The sequence below is a fragment of the Hyla sarda genome, chromosome 2 (assembly GCF_029499605.1).
Source record: "Hyla sarda isolate aHylSar1 chromosome 2, aHylSar1.hap1, whole genome shotgun sequence".
In the NCBI taxonomy this organism is placed as follows: domain Eukaryota; kingdom Metazoa; phylum Chordata; class Amphibia; order Anura; family Hylidae; genus Hyla; species Hyla sarda.
Genome location: NC_079190.1, coordinates 342,286,687 through 342,308,710, shown reverse-complemented (window position 1 = coordinate 342,308,710; position 22,024 = coordinate 342,286,687). Strand labels below are relative to the sequence as shown.

Below are 22,024 nucleotides of genomic sequence, written 5' to 3'. Positions count from 1 at the left end.
GAAAAAAAAAAAGAAAAAAAACATATGAACAATAAGGAACAAATATGAATGCAGAACAAAGGAGATTTCGTATCCAGTAGGTAATTTCAATTGAACAGGTAATGGTTTATTAATGCACACAAAAAGGTCTTTAGGCCTTTAGACTTCACTGAGATGGGACACAGCTGAAGTCAGTCACTGTAGCGACTAATCTCTCTAAGAAGATGCAGACAGAGAAATGACCAGAAGGGGGAGCATTGAGGGAGTGAGGTAGACGTGTATGTGTTTTGTTTGTTTTATTCATATCAAACTAAGCACAATATAAATAAATGCAAGTATCCGGAATGAAGCTTTAACTAATACATCCAAACATAGAAAAAAAATAGGTTAATCGTAAATTACATGGGTTAGAATTTCAATACTCCACTAAGGTATGTAGAGCCGAACTCAATTCATGATCACATGATGAAATGGGTGGAGGTTTTATTTGTAATGCGTATATATACCTGTCAGTAGTATTACGATGAGTAAGGACCAGATGGCCCGAAACACGTCAGATTTTTTACATTTCTATGTGAACTGCCTCATCTTTCATGTATGTTTACTCCAAGCATTTTTATCGACTTCAAATAAATTTCAAACCAAGTAAATACATTTCTCAATACTTTACATTGGTCCTCGAAATGTAAAAAGTATTAATCAGTTAAAATTCAATATTTTGTTCATCTTTCCTTTTTACTCTTAAATTAGTAAAATATATCCCATTCATGTTTTTCTATGGAGCTGTACTTGCTACATATGAAAAATGTAGGCTAAAATAATGCTTTATATTTCAGTATCTAAGCACTCACTAGTTCACTAACTTTTAAGTCTACAGTAAAAAAAAACGATTTTAGAATGTCCTCCCAATGTGCTATCTAGGCATTCTTCTTTTATTTTTGCAGGTTTGGCAGAATCACTTTAAGAGGAGGGTATAACTATATTTAACTGATAAAAAAAAACTATTTCTAAAATGCTTAGTTTCTATTAAAATATGTTTTATAACAGACGTCTCAGTGCCACACGGCACATCTTCTTTCCTTTTTGTGGCAAGTATATTTCCTAGAGAATTGTAATGAGGGAAATAATTTATAACAATAACCAGTCTTACAAAACACATAAATTCTGTGTAACATTGATTAAACACTTCCTGTAACACAAATGTAGTCTACAATCATATTTTATGTGTTTTACTATTGAACTGGACTCTGTGCAATGAGAATACATCTACAGAGCAGATTGATGTCTTATCTAATGAAGATAAATAATTGTAAAGGGACTCTCTGCAAGTAGCAAATCTGTATGGAAGTGTTATAGTAACACAAACCATTTTATGAGAAGAATTGTATGAATGTTTCTACCTAACACCACATTGTTACTTTATGTAATATACATTGTGCTCTAAAACTATCTTTAATTTAAAAATTGCGATCACGTGAAGCCATTTATTATCACCTAATTAACAGGTACAAAATAGTACGCTACTTAAATGTACGTATGTGGTATGCACTTATGAGGGCAGAAAAATGCGCTACAGTATGCTTAAAAAATTTATTTTTTCACAACACCAGCAGTACACAACAGTGCTGCAGCACACAGTCGCTGTGTACTAAACACAAAATTGCACTCTTTCACAGACTATTAGTAATGGACTGCTGGGTATGTATTATACCATCTACAGACTAGTATAAACAGCAGACCATTTGTGGTGGAACAAACAGGCAGAAAAATGCTCTACAGAATGCTTAAAAAAACGTATTGGAGTAAAACATCAACTGTCCTTTCACAGTATGTAGGCCCTTGACAGATTAACAGGTACAAAATAGTTCACCACTTAAATGTGGGTATGTGGTATGCACTTATGAGGGCAGAAAAATGCGCTACAGTACGCAAAAAAAAATGCCCACAGCACCAGCAGTACATAACAATGCTAGAGCACACAGTCACTGTGTACGAAACCCAAAATTGCAAAAAGACTCTCTCAAATACTATTAGGAATGGACTGCTGGGTATTATTTATACCGTCTACAGACTAGTGTAACCAGCAGATCATTTGTTGTGGAACAAAGACACAGATTTGCCCTAAAAAATTATTTCTCCCTCCTGTGAAAACGTTTCTGCAGCTGAGGCAACACACAGCTCTCTTCCTCTCTCTGTAATACAATGCTGTTCACAGTGACTGAAGGGTTAACTGTTGCAGTAAGATATAATTTCCGTGCAAAAACGCTGTGCTCTGTGTCCTACAGAAGGCTGAGGTGACTAAGAGGTGAAAGGCTGCTGCAACAAGCTTTCCTGTGTAACACACACACAGTGATGTCCGTCCTATCTCTATGCAGTGTATTGAATGAAATGACGAGCTGCAAAATGGCTGCTGAATATATAGGGCTGTGACATCACAGGGGAGACTGGCTGCTGATAGGCTTCATCCGCATGTGATTCAGGGTCATCCCGCCTACTTCCCTTCCCAGTGTTCCTTGCCCCATGTACTGACTTGTGGATCTGCCATTTTAGATGCTTGGAGCCTGGACCGCAGTAAATGGAGTTTAACTCCTTGGGGACGAAGGGCGTATGCATACACCCTCGCGTCCCGTCACTTAAGGACGGAGGACGTATCCATACGCCCTCCGTATTTCCGATCACCGCAGCTCGCCGGGCGGTAATCGGACCGGGATGACTGCTGATATCTATCAGCAGGCATCCCTTAGCAATGCCTAGGGGGGTCCTGTGACCCCCCCCATGTCGGCGATCGCAGCAAATCGCAGGTCAATTCAGACCTGCGATTTGCCGCGATCCGGGCAAATCGGGTCACCAGGTGACCCGATCTCCCGGAAAATAAGCATGATCGGAGCTGACAGAGACGGCTCCGACCAGCCTAAAGGATAGGAAAGAGGTGTCAGTTTTGCCACCCCCTCCTATCCCCTGCCATTGGTCGGTCAGGCTGACCACCAATGGCAGGAGGGGGGCGGGGGGGTTTGAGTTCATTTCCCCCCGCTCTGCCAACCGATCGAAGTCGGTGCAGAGCGGGGGGAACACGGGCGGCAAGGAGGGAGCATGGTCTGGCTTACCCGGACCTTCAGAGGCGGCGGAGGCGGCATCCCAGAGCAGCAGCTGCAGCAGGAGGAGTGGCGGCCGGAAAGTGCGGCGGAGAAGGCTGCAGTGAAGATCGTTATATGTGATCTTCACTGTGGCCTTCTAAAAGCTGCAAAACTACAACTCCCAGCATGCCCACTCAGCCTTTGGCTGCTGGGAGTTGTAGGCATGCTGGGAGTTGTAGTTCTGCAACATCTGAAGGGACAGATATTGCAGAACTACATGCCCAGCATCCCTGACTGTCTGGTCGTGCTGGGAGTTGTAGTTTTGCAACATGCTGGGCATGTAGTTCTGCAATATCTGGACCTTCAGATGTTGCAGAACTACAACTCCCAGCATGCCTGGACAGTCTAGGCATGCTTGGAGTTGTAGTTTTGCAACATCTGGAGGGCTACAGTTTGGAGGCCACTACTTAGCGGTCTCCAAACTGTTCTTCCCCAGTTGTTGCATAACTACAATTCCTAGCATGCCCAGATTGTCCAGGCATGCTGGGAGTTGTACTTCTGCAACATCTGAAGGGCCAGATATTGCAGAACTACAGGCCCAGCATTCCTGGCTGTCTGGCCGTGCTGGGAATTGTAGTTTTGCAACAGCTATAGGCACACTGGTTGGGAAACACTGAGCTAGAGTCTGTTTCCTAACTCAGTGATTCCAACCCGTGTGCCTCCAGCTGTTGCAAAACTACAACTCCCAGAGTGCACTGACAGACCGTACATGCTGGGAGTTGTAGTCTTGCAACAGCTGGAGGCACATGGGTTGGAATCACTCAGCTAGAGTCTGTTTTCTAACTCAGTGGTTCCCCACCAGTGTGCCTACAGCTGTTGTAAAACTACAACTCCCAGCATGTACGGTCTGTCAGTGCATTCTGGGAGTTGTCATTTTGCCACAGCTGAAGGTTTGGGGCGCCCCCCCCCCCCCCCCATGTGAATGTACAGGGTATATTCACACGGGCGGGTTTACAGTGGGTTTTCCTTCAAGGAAACTTAATGTGAATCCCTGCCTGTGTGAATGTACCCTAAAAACACTACACTAACAAATAATAAAAAGTAAAACATTACACATACACCCCCTTACACCTCAGCCAATAAATATGAAAAACTTCTCATACGGCACTGTTTAATAAATGGCGCCTCCAGCTGTTGCAAAACCACAACTCCCAGTGTTGCCGGACAGCCATAGACTGTCCTGGCAGGCTGGGAGTCTTGAAACAGCTGGATAAAAATCCCATAAGCTTTATTAATTGCTACACATATATATTAAAACCAAACAGCGCTGTTTGCTCCAATTATTCTTTGAATATTAGATTTTCAATGCAGACTTCTCTGCTAATTTTTGCTTCTTATTCGTGAATGAACTGTCCTGTATGCCTGCAGGTCATACAGGGTTAATGCTTAGGAGCAGAAGCGCTGTCATGGTTAAAATATCCACTCTGCCCCCCTCAACATGTTTCACTACAACGTAGCGTTATCAAGATGGAGCATATGAATTTAACCCTCCATATACTGGTCTTACCAGGTATGGTGATTGAAACAGCTGGAGGCACCCTGTTTGGGAAACACTGTTGCACCCATATTGCAAATTCCTAATTTAGGCCTCAAATGCGCATGGCGCTCTCTCACTTCAGAGCCCTGTCGTATTTCAAGGCAACAGTTTTGGGCCACATATGGGGTATCTCCGTACTCGGAAGAAATTTAGTTACAAATTTTGGGGGGATTTTTCTCCCATTACCCTTTGTAGAAATGGTAAAATTGGGGGAGAAAAACTGCACTTTAGTGAAAAATTTTTTTTATTTACACATCCGAATTTAACAAAAAATTGTTAATCACCTGTGGGGTGTAAAGGCTCAGCGGACCCCTTGTTACGTGCCTTGAGGGGTGTAGTTTCCAAAATAGTATGCCATGTGTTTTTTTTTTGCTGTTCTGGCACCATAGGGGCTTCCTAAATGTGACATGCCCCCAAAAACAATTTAAGCTAAATTCACTCTCCAAAATCCCATTGTCGCTCCTTCCCTTCTGAGCCCTCTACTGCGCCCGTCGAACACTTGACATCCACACATGAGGTATTTCCTTACTCGAAAGAAATTGGGTTACAAATTTTTGGGGCTTTTTCTCCTATTACCCCTTGTAAAATTTCAAAAACTGGGTCTACAAGAACAGGCGAGTGTAAAAAATGAAGATTTTGAATTTTCTCCTTCACTTTGTTGCTATTCCTGTGAAACACCTAAAGGGTTAACAAACTTTCTGAATGTCATTTTGAATACTTTGAGGGGTACAGATTTTATAATGGGGTAATTTATAGGGTATTTCTAATAAGAAGGCCCTTCAAATCCACTTCAAAACTGAACTGGTCCCTGAAAAATTCCGATTTTGAAAATTTTGTGAAAAATTGGAAAATTGCTTTTGAACTTTTAAGCCCTCTGATGTTTTCCAAAAGTAAAAATATGTCAACTTTATGATGCAAACATAAAATAGACATATTGTATTTGTGAATCAGTATATAATTTATTTCAAATGTCTGTTTTCCTTACAAGCAGAGAGCTTCAAAGTTAGAAAAATGCTAAATTTTTTATTTTTTCATCAAATTTTTGAATTTTTCACCCAAAAATGATGCAAGTATTGACAAAAATTTACCACTATCATAAAGTAGAATATGTCACGAAAAAACAATCTTGGAATCAGAATGAAAATTAAAAGCATCCCAAAGTTATTAATGCTTAAAGTGACAGTGGTCAGAATTGCAAAAAATGCTCCCGTCCTTAGGGTTATAATGGGCTCCGTCCCCAAGGAGTTAATTAAGCAATTTGAGCAATGGATTTGCGGTGATATTTGCATTCGTTGCGAATCGAATATTTCATGAAATTCGTAACTGATTTGGGTTCGTCAGCTTTGATTCGCTCATCTCTAGTGAGCTCCTTGCGTAACAAGGAAATAGAACTTTAGAAAAATGAAAAAGACTATTAAAAGAAAAGAAAATGCCAGTCAGTGGTGTTCAAGTGGAAAATACATTGATCTCTTGATAGGGTCAGGTAGGGCCAGGGTAAGGTAGACCAAGAGAGATTTCAACCAAAACTGCCAGAAGAATTGTTTCGTATACAAGTAATATCAGGGGAAATACAGGCTACTCTGGAAAAAGATGATGTGGTTGTTTATATGATCACCACATGATGATACTTGAACAAAAATAATTAATGGTCGAGTTGCCAGAAAGAAGCCTTTGCTGTGCCAATCAAACAAAGAGTACAGGAGCAGGTTGCGGGAGATCCCACACGGGGATTTATCCCAGAAAAAACCTTGGCGTGTGAAAGCGCTTCTCCGTTGCAAAAAATAAGGTTGCTGGAAACTTCTTGGATAAGAAGGGGGGATTTATTGACGGTTGGGTTTACAGAAATAAAGAACACAAAAAGTAAAAAATAGAAAATAAAAAATATAAAGCATAAAGCAAACAGGATTGGACAACGCGTTTCAAAAGGGTATCCCTTTCTTCTTCAGGTCTCTGCCGACTGCATCTGCCGACTCTGCCAAGCGGATCACATCTGAACATCTGGGGTACACCAGAGGACGGTGTCTACTCCACAAAAGCAGCGCTTCACATCACCGGCACCAGGTGACACCCCGCAGCACCGGAGACAAGCAAGAACATCAGCCAGCAGATCCAGCAGTCAGCTGCCCCGGAACCTTGCCACATACCAGCCTATACGCATCGCAGAGTTGTGCCTGTTATGCAGCACAACTCTGAAAGGTGAGCAGAAAATCTCCCTATCCTTCCCCGCTAAATCCCCCCCTTACCTCCTATAACTAGAAAGGTAAAGGCACCATCAAGGCGCCACTTCTGTGTTTTTTCTCTTCACATATTTTACTAATCAAACAAAGAGAGCATGGATACAATATGCCCAAAAACACCCTAACAAGACAAAAAACAGCTTTATGGTCACACCCATAGATGCTATGTTTTGAGAAGGGTCAAAAAGGCTGAGGGAAAATAATTCTATGATGTTTTGGGTAGATGTGAGCTCTAAAGGCAAGGGGATGGCAAGAGGAATGCAGAATGTTATCAAGAAATACTGACAGACAATTTGCATTTTTCTGCACGAAAGCTGAGAAGGGGATCCTCCAGTGGTTGCAAGGAGAAAAGGGTGAAGATCCTGGAGTGGCCACCACAGTCACCTGACCATAATATCATCATGCCACCCTGGCTAGATCTCAAATATGTGGTTCATGCGAGGTGACCAAAGGGCTGCTATACCTATAAGAATCTGGAGCTTCATAGACAACTATTACAAAAGACTGCACACTGTTTTTGATGCTAAATGGGCAATGTACAGTAAGAACAAAGGGTATGCAGACTTTTGATACCATACTTTAGGTTATTACGGAATGACACAATCATAAAATACAGTTGAATTTGAATCACAAAAGAAAATAAAAGAAATGTGTTTTACCTGCTCATGCTGTGTTCTTTAAAATTGGTACATATAGGGGAGATTTATCAAAACCTGTGCAGAGGGAAAAGTTGCCCAGTTGCCCATAACAACCAATCAGATTTCTTCTTTTATTTTTAACCCCTTAAGGACGCCGGGTTTTTCAGTTTTTGTATTTTTTCCTCCTTACCTTTTAAAAATCATAACCCTTTCAATTTCCCACCTAAAAATCCATATTATGGCTTATTTTTTGCATTACCAATTCTACTTTGCAGTGACATTAGTCATTTTACCCAAAAATCCACGGCAAAACAGAAAAAAAAATCATTGTGCAACAAAATCGAAGAAATAACACAATTTTGTAACTTTTGGGGGCTTCCGTTTCTACGCAGTGCATATTTCGGTAAAAATGACACCTTATCATTATTCTGTAGGTCCATACAGTTACCCTACTTATGCAGGTTTAATTTTGTTGTACTTCTGGAAAAAATCATAACTACATGCAGGAAAATGTATACGTTTAAAAATGTCCTCTTCTGACCCCTATAACTTTTTTATTTTTCCACGTACAGGGCGGTTATAAGGGCTCTGAAGTTTTTATCGGTACCATTTTTGTTTTGATCTGACATTTTGATCACTTTTTAGTCTTTTTTTAATGCTATAAAAAGTGACCAAAAATAAGCTTTTTGGACTTTGGAATTTTTTTATGTGTACGCCATTGACCGTGCGGTTTAACTAATGATATATTTTTATAGTTCGGACATTTACGCACGCGTCGATACCACATATGTTTATTTAATTTTTTTATTTACACTGTTTTATTTTTTTATGGGAAAAGGGGGGTGATTCAAACTTTTGTTAGGGAAGGGGTTAAATGATCTTTATTAACCCTTTTTTGAAACTTTTTTTTGCAGTGTTATAGCTCCCATAGTGACCTATAACACTGCACACACTGATGTATTAACACGCCTGTGATCAGTGTTATCGGCGCTTGACTGCTCCGGCCTGGATCTCAGGCAAGGAGCAGTCGTTCGCCGATCGGACACCGAGGAGGCAGGTAAGGGCCCTCCCGGTGTCCTGTAATCTGTTCGGGACGCCGCGATTGCACAGCGGCGGTCCTGAACAGCCCAATTGAGCAGCCAGGATACTTTCACTTTCGCTTCAGACATGGCGGTCAGCTTTGATTGCCGTGTCTGAAGGGTTAATATAGGGCATCACCGCGATCGGTGATGTCCTGTATTAGCCGTGGGTCCCGGTCGTTGATGGCCGCCGGGACCGACCCGATATGACACGGGGACACCGCGTGACCCTGCGAGATATCGCGGGAGCCGGCGGAGGACGTAAATATACGTCCTTCGTCGTTAAGGGGTTAAAAAAGACCTCTGCAAAATGAAAGAAGCGATCTGATTACTATTGGCAACTTTTCCTCTGCATGGGTTTTGATAAATCTCCCTCATATTCTCCAAGGATATGTAAACATTTTTGCTTTTATTCCTTTTTAAACTTACCACAGATTCTGGCTCTGGTACCCATATCTCGTCCTCTCCTATGCGTCCCATCTTGCACATGACCTGCAAGGACATGATTTGTGAAACTGATATTCTGTAGTCTTATCTAATAAACATAATTTGCTTTGGATGCATTAGGTTCTGCATTTCAATGGGGGAGATCTATCAAAACCTGTCCAGAGGAAAAGTTGCTGAGTTGCCCAAAGCAACCAATCAGATCGCTTCTTTCATTTTGCAGAGGCCTTGTTAAAAAGGAATGAAGTGATCTGATTGGTTGCTATGGGCAACTCAGCAACTTTTCCTCTGGACAGGTTTTGATAAATTTCCCCCATAATGTTTACAGCAAAGCAATTATTTTATCTCATGTGAATGTAAATTACTTTAAAAATAGGAGCTAACTTTATTTAAGTACTATCATGGCAACCACTAAAACTTTTATGGGGTCTAAAGAGGTTCCCCACTCTTAGCAAACGAAAAAGAGAAAGCAGAAGCTGGGGCACTATATCACTAAGACACTGATTGGTAGTCACTGTATGCCCTAAAGTTTTTATTTTATAGTGTCTTTACAAATGCAGTGCAGTAATGGAACTGGAATATTTGTCAGGTATAGCCTAACAGATTACTGGATGAGAACATATTTTGGTAATATATTACCATTAACTTTCTACCAAAGGGACTATATAAAGTATAATTGATATAGCTGTGTTATATAAATATTTAACATCAAAGAAACACAATGGAAAAAGTATGGTCAAAAGTGTATGCATATTTTTATTAGAAAATCAACATAAAATAAATGTCCAAAAAGAAGCATACTATACATAAACATTGCAGGAACTACGTAATAGATACAAGCACTGCACCTAATAGGCATAACTGATGTGCATAAAAAGGATGGATTTTATAAGTGGTTGTAAAAAAAAACACCAATATAAACATAGTACATAGCAACATAGATTGTAAGGTCGAAAAAAGACGAGAGTCCATCGAGTTCAACCTAAACCCTACAGTGTTGATCCAGAGGAAGGAGAAAAAACCCCATGAGGCTGATGCCAATTGCCCCATGACAGAGGAAAAATTCCTTCCCAATCCCAATATCAGTACAAATCCCTGGATCCCCATTCTATCCACATAAATCTAGTATCCATAACCTGTAATGTTATTACTCTCTAGAAAAACATCCAGGACCCCCTTGAACTTCACAACATCATGGGACAGAGAGTTCAATAGTCTCTCTGCTCTTACAGTAAAGAATCTCTGTCTGTCATGATGGTGAAATCTTCTTTCCTCTAGACGTAGAGGATGCCCCCTTGTCATGGTTCCCTGTAGAGAAATGTGTTCAAGCAGCTGATGATAAAAGCTGACTCAGGAAAGCCACTCTGATTGGCTGAGACACGCATCCCGGCCTCATACTATTGGTTGTTGGGGGTGTGTGCAGCCTCGCTTTGCTCAGTATTTGGCACCAGCTCCCGGGACACATTTCACTACACCCCAATCTCTGCACTCTCACAGCAGAATATAGCAAACTGTATCCTCTCTAAGAGAGTAGAGAGATCGGGGCAGAGAAGCGGAGAACAGGGATGTTGAAAACTATGTCCCCGCTGCTGCAGCTCGCTCTTGCCGTTGCTGTAAAACTCATCAGCCTGAGGGATGTAGAAATGTGTGTCCCCGCTGCTGACTCTTTCCATCTCCGATCCCTGCAGTGGGGATGTAGATTTGTCTGTCTTGGGGTGCAGAGGCAGGGGAGACCGCTAACCATCACCACTCTTTCCTGCCTATGATTACCGCTTCTTCAAATCAGTGTACCTCACTGTTTCCCCACAGATTTTCTACCTCCTGGAGGCAGGGGAGAGCAGTGATCGCGCTTTCCCCTGCCTCTGCGCTGGGGGACACCGTCATGGGGAAGCAGTGAGGCACAGGTACACTGATTTGAAGAAGCAGTAATCAGAGGCAGGGGAGAGTGGTGATATATAGGGGTTTCCCCTGCCTTTGCACTAGGGGACACACATTCCTACATCCTCACCGCGGGGATCGGGATGGAGAAAGCCAGCAGCGGAGACACACTTCTACATCCCCCCGGCTGGTGAAAGCCGTGGAGATTGGGTTCACAGTTTTACAGCAGCAGTAAGAGTGTGCCGCAGCAGCAGGGACACAGTTTTCAACATCCCTGTTCTCCGCTTCTGTGCCGATCTTTCTGCTCTCATAGTAAGGATAGTTTTCTTTATCCTGCTGTGAGAGCGCAGAGATAGGGGTGTAGTGAAATGTGTCCAGAGAGCTGGTAGCAAAAACTGAGCTGGACGAGGCTGCTAAAAAAAAACAATAGTATGGGGCAGGTGTGCGCATCTCAGCCAATCTCAGTGGCTTTGCTGATTCAGCATTTATCATCAGTTACTTGGACACATTTCTCTACAGGGAACAGTTTTCTTCACTACACTGGCCTAGATATGAAAAGATCACTGTAATGTCCATTAATACATTTGTACATTGTAATCAGATTGCCCCTAAGATGTCTTTTCTCTAAACTAAATAACCCCAGGCTTGATAACCTGTCTTGGTACTGTAATCCACCCATACCATTAATTATCTTTGTCGCCCTCCTCTGCACCCTCTCCAGTTCAGTCATGTCCTTTTTAAATACAGATGAGCAGAATTGGACACAATACTCCATATGTAGTCTGACTAGTGATTTATACAGCGGCTATGTCCTTGTCACGTGCCTCTATGCCTCTCCTGATGCATCCCATGACTTTCTTAGCCTTGGCAGCCGCTGCCTGGCACTGATTGCTAAAGTCGAGTTTACTGTCCACCAGTACCCCCAAATCTTTTTCGGTAGAAGTTTGACCTAGTGTCTTATTATTTAGCACATAATTGTACATTTTGTTTTTACGTCCCAAGTGCATAACCTTACATTTATCCACATTAAACTTAATTTGACATGTCTGTACCCAAGCCGCCAGCTTCCCCAGATCCCTCTGTAATATTATGTTATCTTCCTTTGTGGTAATCACCATACCCAGTTTGGTGTCATCTGAAAATATAGAAATTCTAAATTGTAATCCCTCTACAAGGTCATTAATAAACATATTGAAAATAAGTGGACCGCCCCTGTAGTCAAAGTTCCATTCATACCCCCCTCTGCCTTTTGTCACTGAGCCAGTTGCTAACCCATTTACATATGTCCTCCCCTAGTCCCAGCATCCTCATTTTATGTACTAACCTTTTGTGTGGCTTAGTATCAAACGCTTTAGAAAAATCCAGATATATAACATCCACAGCTTAACCCCAATCCAATCTATAACTGACGTTCTCATATAAGCTGATCAGATTAGTCTGACAGGACCGATCCTGCATAAACCCATGTTGGTGCTCTGTTAGAAGGTTATTTTCATTAAGATATTCCAGAATAGCCTCTCTCAGACAACCCTCAAAAATCTTACCCACTACAGATGCTAAACTTACAGGCCTATAGTTCCCAGGATCCTTTTTTGACCCCCTTTTGAATATTGATACCACATTTGCATGGTGCCAGTCCTTATCGTTTATCGCTTCTTTAAAGGGGTACTCTGGCCCTAATACATCTTATCCCCTATCCAAAGGATAGGGGATAAGATGTATGATTGCGGGGGTCCCGCAAGCCCGACACCTTTGTGAGATCTCCGCAGCGGCAATGGCCATCACGCCCCCTCCCATAGACGCATCACACTCGGAGCCTCCAGCGCTGCGGAGAGCTTACAATTGTGGGTGCGGAGTGAGAGATTGCAGGGGTCCCCAGCGGCGGGACCCCCGCAATCATGCATCTTATCCCTTATCCTTTGGATAGGGGATAAGATGTATTAGGGCCAGAGTACACCTTTAACTGCTTTGGTTAGCCAAATTGGTTTTCTCCTATTTCTAGGATTCCAGTAGGGTATATGTCGTTCACAATATCTATTTAGGATGCTCTTAAACGTGTCCCATTTAGCTTGTGTACTTTTATTACTAAGGGCAAGGTCCCAATCTATGTAATTGAGGCCCTTTCTTAGTTGTTGAAAATTGGCCTTCCTGAAATTTTATGTTTTATGTCACTAGTAGACATCCTCTTATAGGATAAACAAAAACATACTATGTTATGGTCACTATTACAAAGATGACCCCCTACCTCTACCTCAAATACTTTGTCTGGACTATTGGTTAGTATAAGGTCCAGAAGCGCCAGTCCTCTTGTTGGGTCCTGCACTAGTTGGGAAAGGTAATTGTCCTTAATTATTGCCAAAAATCTGTTTCCCTTGCTGGAGCTGAAGGTTTCAGATCCCCAGTTGATGTCAGGATAGTTAAAGTCCCCCATAATAATGACTTCCCCCTTCTTTGCTGCCCCATCTATTTGTCTTATAAGTATGTTTTCTGCTTTTTCTGTTATACTTGGTGTCTTATAAAAAATCTCTATGAGTAATTTCTTGTTCTTACCCCCACCCCTTATTTCCACCCACAGAGACCATGATAATTTTCCTCACCAATGTTCTCAAGCAGAACTGGCTCAAGTAACCGCAAATAAACTAATCCACACCTAACCCGACATCAGTATACTTACAGCTGAGCAGTGCCTGACCCTAATGCCATTTTGCCACCAAGACAAAGCCATTGTGGCAAAACGGCGTTGGGTGTCAGATGTTGCTTGGCTGTAAGTATACTGATGTGGGGTAAGGTGTGGGTTTGGTTTATTTCAGGACTTTAAAATTGATGACCAATCCCATGGATATCCAACATGGATATTGCTTACATACACAATACAATACTTTTTATAGTTTTACTTTACCTCTCTGGCTGCCCTCTCTCCAGCTTCTATGGCACCTTCCATGTATCCACTCCATACTGTAGCTGTCTCTGTACCAGCAAAGTAAAGCCTTCCAACAGGTTTGCGAATCACACTGTGGGAACATATGAGAATAGGGGGCAATGTATTAATTATATATACTGTGTATTTTGCTTTGAATTGATGCAAAATTTTGAGCAGCCTGCAAACTGTATATGAATTTGTGACTTTTTAGAGATGTAAGTGGCTTACTCTGACTTTTGCTTTTTGACAGGGTCTATATTATGTGCTAAATGTATTAAATGCGACTTTTCAAGTTTTACCACAAAGTTGCATTCTGATGCCTCACAGGGGGTGGTTTATTTTCAAGCTTAAATTAAGGGACAGTTTATTAATAGGCTTATGTAATATCAACACACAGCTCATGAAATAGACAAAGTGTCCAACTAATGAAGAATGACACACTAAGAAACACATAGCACAAGAAACTGAATAAGTTATGAATTCCCCCACAATATTTACATTTACAAATATTAATGAGGATTTTTTTGCTTATAAAATGTAAACATACACAGGATGCTGCTATATCTATATGCTGTGATATTACTTTTCCTCTTTATTACTTTATCTTTTTTTCATCTCCCGTTGTCATGTTACACAGGACATAACTGAACAATCTTTGCATTGTGTCAGGGTACATTAGCTTGCTAAAGGGGCCACTGCTTAAGAGAATACTGCCGGGTGACTGAAGTGACTAAAAGGTTTGCTAGACAGTGAAGTGTATCATTTCAAATTCTGAAGGCCCGTATAACTGTGTATTTTGCATTGCATATGCATTTTCCTGCTATAACATGAGTTATCCAGTGTACAGAGGGTTAAGTCTTGCTAAAACCTGTCTCACATTGCATATGTAGAAATATTTTTCTGTACAGTGAAGTCAGAATCTGGTCACAACCTAATCAATAGCTGCAGTAGTTATTACAACTCCACCACCTTAGCCTAGGAAAGGAAATAGAATATTCTTCACTTTAAAGTAGTCAAGCCTTGGTTTAGCCAAAAGTATGTAAGCTAATCTGCTCTGTAACACCACACATGCCTGAGGAGACTTATTTTTGTGAGCCTAGGTATAGCTAGTCAGGCATACCTCATGTGAAAGGGCTAAATTGTCATTAGTACTGTCCAAGCCCGATGCCTAGCAAATCCCTCTGTATGGATTATTCAGTGGATTAGGGGTCTACAGTTTTTTTTTTTTTGCCACAGTTCACCTCCTTGAGAATCCATGTTCAGTTAGCTCAAAGACATTAGGCAAGTGCATTAGAGGGTCAGAAATCTATCTACATTTGCACTAAGACATTTTAAAATGCAAAAAAAAACAAAGTTATATTCCTGCTAAAAAGGACCCGGGGGGGTTTTCCGTTTTTGTACTTTCGTTTTTCCTCCTTTAAAAAATCATAATTCTTTCAATTTTGCACCTAAAAATCCATACGATCGCATCATTTTTGTTCCACCAATTCTACTTTGTAATGATATCAGTCATTTTACCCAAATATCTACAGCAAAATGGGGAAGAAATCATTGTTCGACAAAATGAAGAAAAAACGTCATTATGTAAATTTTGGGGGCTTCTATTCTACGCAGTACATTTTTCAGTAAAAAATTACACCTTCTCTTTATTCTGTAGGTCCGTATGATTAAAATGATACCCTACTTATATAGGTTTGATTTTGTCGTACTTCTGGAAAAAATAACTACATGCAGGAAAATTTAGAAGTTTAAAATTGTTATATTCTGACCCCTATAACTTTTTTATTTTTCAGTGTACGGGACAGAATGAGGGCTCATTGATTGCGCCGTGATCTGAAGTTTTTAGCGGTACTATTTTTGTATTGATTGGACTTTTTGATCACTTTTATAATTTTTTTCATGATATAAAAAGTGGCAAAAATATGCTATTTTTGACTTTGGTATTTTTTTGCACGTAGGCCATTAACTGTGTGGTTTAATTAATTATATATTTTTATCATTCAGACATTTCTGCACGTGGCAATACCACATGTGTTTATTTTTATTTACAGTGGTTTTTTTAATGGCAAAAGGGGGGTAATTCGAACTTTTATTAGGGAAAAGGTTAAATGATCTTTATTAACTTTTTTTTCACTTTAATTTTGCAATGTTATAGCCCCCATAGGGGGCTATAATACTACACAAACTGATATTTGACATTGATCATTGTTATCCCATAGGATAGCATTGATCAATGATTCTGCAGCTTGACTGCTCATGCCTGGATCTCAGGCACGGAGCAGTCATTCAGTGATCGGACACACAGGAGGAAGGAAGGGACCCTCCTTGTGTCCTCCAGCTGTTGGAGACGCCGCGGCGGTCCCAAACAGCCCACTGAGCTAGCCCATATAGTTTACTTTCACTTTAGACTTGGCGATCAACTTTGAAGGCTGCGTCTAAAGGGTTAGTGGCACCGTGATCAGTGCCATGGGTCCCGGCCCGCTATAATAGCCGTGGCCTCGTTATAGAAAGAGAGCGGACTCAGGACGTACAGGTAGGCCCTGCGTCCTTAAGAGGTTGAAAGGTGCATCTTCTTAAAGAGACGGTGACTAGATTCTGATTATCCTGAGTTATAAAGCTATATACTATGAAAGCTACACAATTCAAGGAGCAATTTCAAGTGTAGGCATTGTACTAATATGCTTTAGGTGTTAAGTAAAGTTATGGTTGTTTACAGAAATCCTGGCTGTTAGAAGTCTCATTCCTGGGCTTTGTGTTCGGGAACAGCTTAATTTGAAATGCAGGGTTCACACAGGGACCTTGGGTTACACCATTTAGACACGTGACATATCAGAGGCTACTACAGTCAACATAAACCCACTCATCATCCCAGTAATTCATGAAACAAAACAAAATGTAACTAATCAGACTAGACCACTAGTTCTGATGCTCTCATGCCCTTTTTACAGTAAGGACCTACTGTAAGGACTTTTGGCTATGAACAGTTGTTAGCATGGACACTCCAGTTCACTGGCTGTATTTCCTTGGCCCATTTTAGTAGATACTAATTACTGAATACCAGAAACACTCCACAAGACCTGTTAGTTTGGAAAGGCTTTGACTTTGTTTCAAGCCATCACCTTCAGCTCTTTTTATGCTTGTCAATTTTTCCTGTTTTCAAAACATCAGCCAATTGAGAGGTGACATTGTAACAAGATGATCAACATTATTCCCTTTACCTGTCAGTTGTTTTAGTGTGTATAGATATCCCTGTAATGACATTCAGGGTGGATATGTAGGACATGTAAGACAACAGGTGGTGTGGCTTAATGTCTAGCTGAACCTTTAAAATGATAAGGCCATACATTTGACTTAACAGATGGTGTAAACCCTAGCACATTAAAATAGATTAGTGGAGATTAAGTGGTTATCATAACATTCATTATACAGAAAATATATGTATACTTTGAATGAGTACGGATAATAATGGTAAGCTTATACTATATTTCTGGTAAAATGTTTATATTTCTGTTTCTATGCAGCCATACCTTCCAAACTGAGTCATAATTCCTGGAGGAAAATATGCTGTGTAGCATCCACCCGAGTATTGTTCTTTACACCAATCCTTTTCTTCATAGTGCACAGGCTGTTAAAAAATATATTTAGAATAATTTACATAAGGTAAAAGTTTAAAATAAGGAAAAAAAAAAAGTAAGAAATGCATATACATTATTTGTATCCTAAATGTAATAATTGTTCTTTACACTGTGTTAATGTTAGCGTCTCTTAGTATGGGAACCTCTCCCATAGAAATTTTATGTAGGTTGTTTTGAGACTAGAGAAAGTACCACAAAGTGTAATAAAGTCTCTGTTATCAGCTATGTGCGTAATTTAATTTTCTAAACATCAGGGGAATGTTTTTTTTAACTGTACAATTTTGATTGTACAATATTAGACTACATTTCTATTTGATTTAACAGAGGAAAGAATATAGGTCAATGGGGGTAGTGGACATACCTACATACATTTGTGAAGATAATTTAGATCTCATTTTGGCATTATCCAGGAAAAGAAAATCCCCATATACACCCACAAATTATCCAGTGGTATTGTAAACAACTGAACCAAAAGAGTTATTTCTCATCTAAGGAAACTGCAAACATTGTTTCTGCAGAATAGTAATGACTTAATTATTAAAAATATTTGCAGATCAATATGTGTAGTCGTATCTGACCTATTAAACTAGCCAAATGATTGGACAGGCCCATTAGAGTTGCAGAGGATCCTCAGGTACAAATGAACTCCAGCTGAAAACAATCCTATATGAAGAAGACTTCAAAACATAATTTGTCATAAGTGTCAATATGTTTTTCTGAGTGATATATTGAGTTTGTTCTTAGTGTATTCCAGTCCAGCACCTTATAGCTCTATTGACTGAGAGATACTTTAATTAGGAACATTAAAACCATAGTAAGACTATTTAAAAAAAATATTTATTTACCGTTTTTTAATTAAGTAATCACAAATATATAAATAAAATCACAGTTTTTTGCACAGTATCCAAATCAATCATTATTACCCATCCCTGTACCCTCACTCTGAATACCACAGGTCCCACATCTCACTCTGTTTTCGTCCAAGCTCTTTAGCTAGAATTAATTCATAACTCCTAATTTTGTCTACCTGTCTTTCCCAAGTTGATACTGGCAGTAATTTTGCCACAAACCAATTTTTAACTATAGACAACCTACCAATAAACAACATTTTGACAAGAATTTTCCTATTTAACATCTATTCATCCTAGATCCCCTTGAATTTTTATCGATATTTAATTGTAAACTTGTATTAATTTGGCATCTAATTTCTCTCCAAAGGGCCATTGCCTCCTTAGCAGCCCCATACCATATAAAACATACCTGCCTCATTGTTCTCACATTGTGGACACTTACTGGACCTTTTTATATAAAATTTTGTCATACTGCTTGGCGTGTAGTAGAGACTATGAACAATTTTAAACTGAATAATTCTATGGTTTTCATTATAGACCTGTTTAGGATATTATTCCAGTTAAGCTCTTGGATCTCCCCGAGATCCGCCTCCCTTTTTTTCCAACCAAGAAATTCTATACTAAGTCATTCTATGGTATTAATTGCTTTATAAAATTTCAAATGACTCTTTTTCCCAACTCCCCTCATGTTTATATATATATATATATATATATATATATATATATATATATATATATATATAATGTGAGTTAACCCTCATCTGGTCCTTATTCTGTCTGCTTTCCTAGGCGTGTTTAATTTAAATTATTGAAACAGATGTATTTCTTTAACCCCCTCAATTGGTTTAAGTGTATCAAAACTAATAACTAATTGTGCTGAAAAAATTCATTTTCAATTATCAGTCAATTTAAATGGCATCAATTACTTACATGCAAAGCCTCTTCAGTTCCCATGACTTTGGCATAGTATTGACATATTTTTGTTTTCCTATTGAGTAAAGATTTGATAATGAATCATATGTACTAATGACTCTCTTAAGACACTGTTTTACTGAAGGTTTTTTATACTGAAAAACAAATTATGTCTTGGGATTACTTAATAAATCATGTTTCAACAGTACATACTCTAGACCTCACATGTGAACATGCAATACATTCAAAATGTTTTCACACCCTCTAATTTTTTCACATATTATTATTGCGAAACCTTGTGCTAAAATAAAAAAAATCAAGTTTTCCCTCATCATTCTGCACCCAAGGCCACATAATGACAAAACAATCACTATTTAAAAAATTACTATTTTAAAAAGGAAAAACTACCATTTGCTTAGAAATTTAGGCCCTTTGCAATCAAGCTTTAGCTCTGGAGTCTCCCATTTCTCTAGATCATCTTAAAGATGTTTCTACATCCTAATCAGAGTCACCTGTGACAAATTCAGTTGATGACACATGATTGGGAAAGACACATTCCTGTGCATATAAGGTCTCTTCGCTGACAATGCATATTATATTAAAAATCAAGGCATGAGCTGGAAAGAAATGCCTGTGGAGCTCAGAGACAGGATTGTGTGAAGGCACAGACCTGGAGAAGGGAACGAAAAAATGTCTGCTGTATTGAAAGTTCCCAAGACCACAGTGGCCTCCATAATTTTAAGTGTAAGAAGTTTGGAACAACCAGGACTCTTCCTAGAGTTTGCTGCCCTACCACACAGGTGACCAAGAAGCCAATGGTCACTTTGGCTGAGCCACAAAGACTCTGCGTGCTGAGAGGAGAAATGTCCAGAAGGTCAACCATTCCTGCAGCTCTCCGCCAACTGGATTTTATGGCCAGAAAGAAGCCTCTCTTCAGTAATAGACACATAAAAGCCTGCAAGGAGTTTGCAAAAAAAGCACCTAAAGGCATGGTCTTATGAAACCAAGATGGAAGTTGTTGGCCTCAGTTCTAAGCAATATGTCTAGAGGAAACCAGGCACTGCTCATCACCGGCCCAATACCACTGCCACAATGAAGAATGTTAATTAGAGGTGAGACGATTTTGCTGAATTTTTGCAGAAAAGGGTTGCAGGTTGCCCGTGAGGCAGCAGCTGAGCCAGCAAGGTGGTAGCATGGTTGGCAGTCAGCATGGTGGCAGAAGTGGAAATTCTGGAGCCAACCATTCGTGGGGTAGACCACTCGCTCCTCGGCAGCCTACCTTCCCGGGAGGTAGTGGAACAGGAGTTCCGGGAGACGGTGGCAGTAGCAGTCAATTAGTGTGGACTATTGGTGGGAAAATAAGCTACTCAGTGGTGTGGCAGGTTTTCATTAAGCATCCAGAGGAGGTTAACATAGCCACATGCAATGTGTTGGCAGAAGGTGAAGCATGGCCAGGGTCCCAATGTTGGCACCCCAGCCCTGTGTCAACATAAACTATGCCACCATAAAGCGGCCTGGGAGAACCATGGCTCCAATGTAGTGGTCCAGCCTGCTGCATCACCAAATGGCACGCTGCTCCCTTTTTCAGCCAGCCAAGGCTCCACCACCTCAGCCAAAGGGAGCTGTGTGTCATACCCTCCTTCTGTTGCTCCCGATGCTCCTGCTTCTCTTTCTTTTAGTCAGTCATTCCGCCAACAATCCATCAGCGAAGCCATGCCCAAGAGACAACAGTATGCACCCACTCATCCAACGTTGCAAAAGCTGAATGTGCTCCTGTCCAAGATGCTGGTGCTGCAGTCCCTCCCTTTTCAAGTGGTGGACTCAGACCCTTTCAGAGAACTGACGGACACGTTTAGCTCCAGACTTTCCATTTCTACCACCATGCTGACAGCCATCCATACTTCCACCTCGCTCACAGCCTCACAGGAAACCTGCAACCCTCTTCTCCTGATGATGATGAAGCCACTTCTGCTCCCGGCTCCCAATTGCGATCGGATTCATCATCATCAACAAGTGTCTGCATGTCACTGATGTCCTCCTCAGGTTCTTCAACAGTGTCTGCATCAGGACCCTGAATGCGGGCAACACCCCCTCCCATGTAACTCTCCTCATCACTACTTGCCTGCTTAGCGGAGGAAGCGGCGAATGTCTCCTCCACTTCTTGGCTGGGCAGTAGCTGAATTGTGGAGCTGAACCCACAGCATAAGATACTTCTTTAGGGGAGGGAACAGAATAGGACAGAGGCAATGGGAGGACAGGGACTACTCCCGGGCCTTGCCAACTGAGGGTTGTGTCTGAGGAACCCACCGACTGTTGACTGGGGGTATCAGATGTCACCTGTGATGAAGTGGATGACCGATGATGGCAGATGGGTTGCTGGTCAAGACACGACCGCTAGGTGATACCGGGAGCTCAGGCCTCTTGCTGTGACTCTTGCTGCCAATCACCCCTAGTCTGCTGCAACATCTGCCTGCACCTGATGAATTTAGGCCTCTGCCACTCCTCATGCACATCCTGGCACTTCCCTGCCTGACATAGTTAGTGCGTATATGAGGGGAGTGCAATAAACTTCACTACGTTTATAACAGTATTTGTCTAGAACAGCAGCAGGTGTATACTTTTGGCTGTCATTTCATAGTAGCTAGGCCGTTGAGAGGTTAACAGGTACAAGATAGCACACTACTTAGATGTAGGTATGTGGTATGCACCTATGAGGGCAGAAAAATGCACTACAGTACGCTTAAAAAAAGTATTAGGGTAAAACACCAGCCGGTGATTAC

General features: G+C 40.8%; 1 protein-coding gene across 2 annotated transcripts in view; it reads right to left on the bottom strand.

Moving 5' to 3' along the window:
• LOC130356505 (amine oxidase [flavin-containing] B-like) overlaps nucleotides 1-22,024 on the bottom strand; it is a 120,237-nt gene that overhangs the window by 6,061 nt on the left and 92,152 nt on the right. For both annotated transcript variants that reach the window (XM_056558166.1, XM_056558167.1), the window contains exons 11-14: nucleotides 19,263-19,320; nucleotides 17,374-17,471; nucleotides 13,826-13,937; nucleotides 9,034-9,096 (exon numbers count right to left, since the gene is read on the bottom strand). In XM_056558166.1, the coding sequence (XP_056414141.1) occupies nucleotides 9,034-9,096; nucleotides 13,826-13,937; nucleotides 17,374-17,471; nucleotides 19,263-19,320 (331 nt within the window). The remainder of the gene's footprint in view (nucleotides 1-9,033; nucleotides 9,097-13,825; nucleotides 13,938-17,373; nucleotides 17,472-19,262; nucleotides 19,321-22,024) is intronic.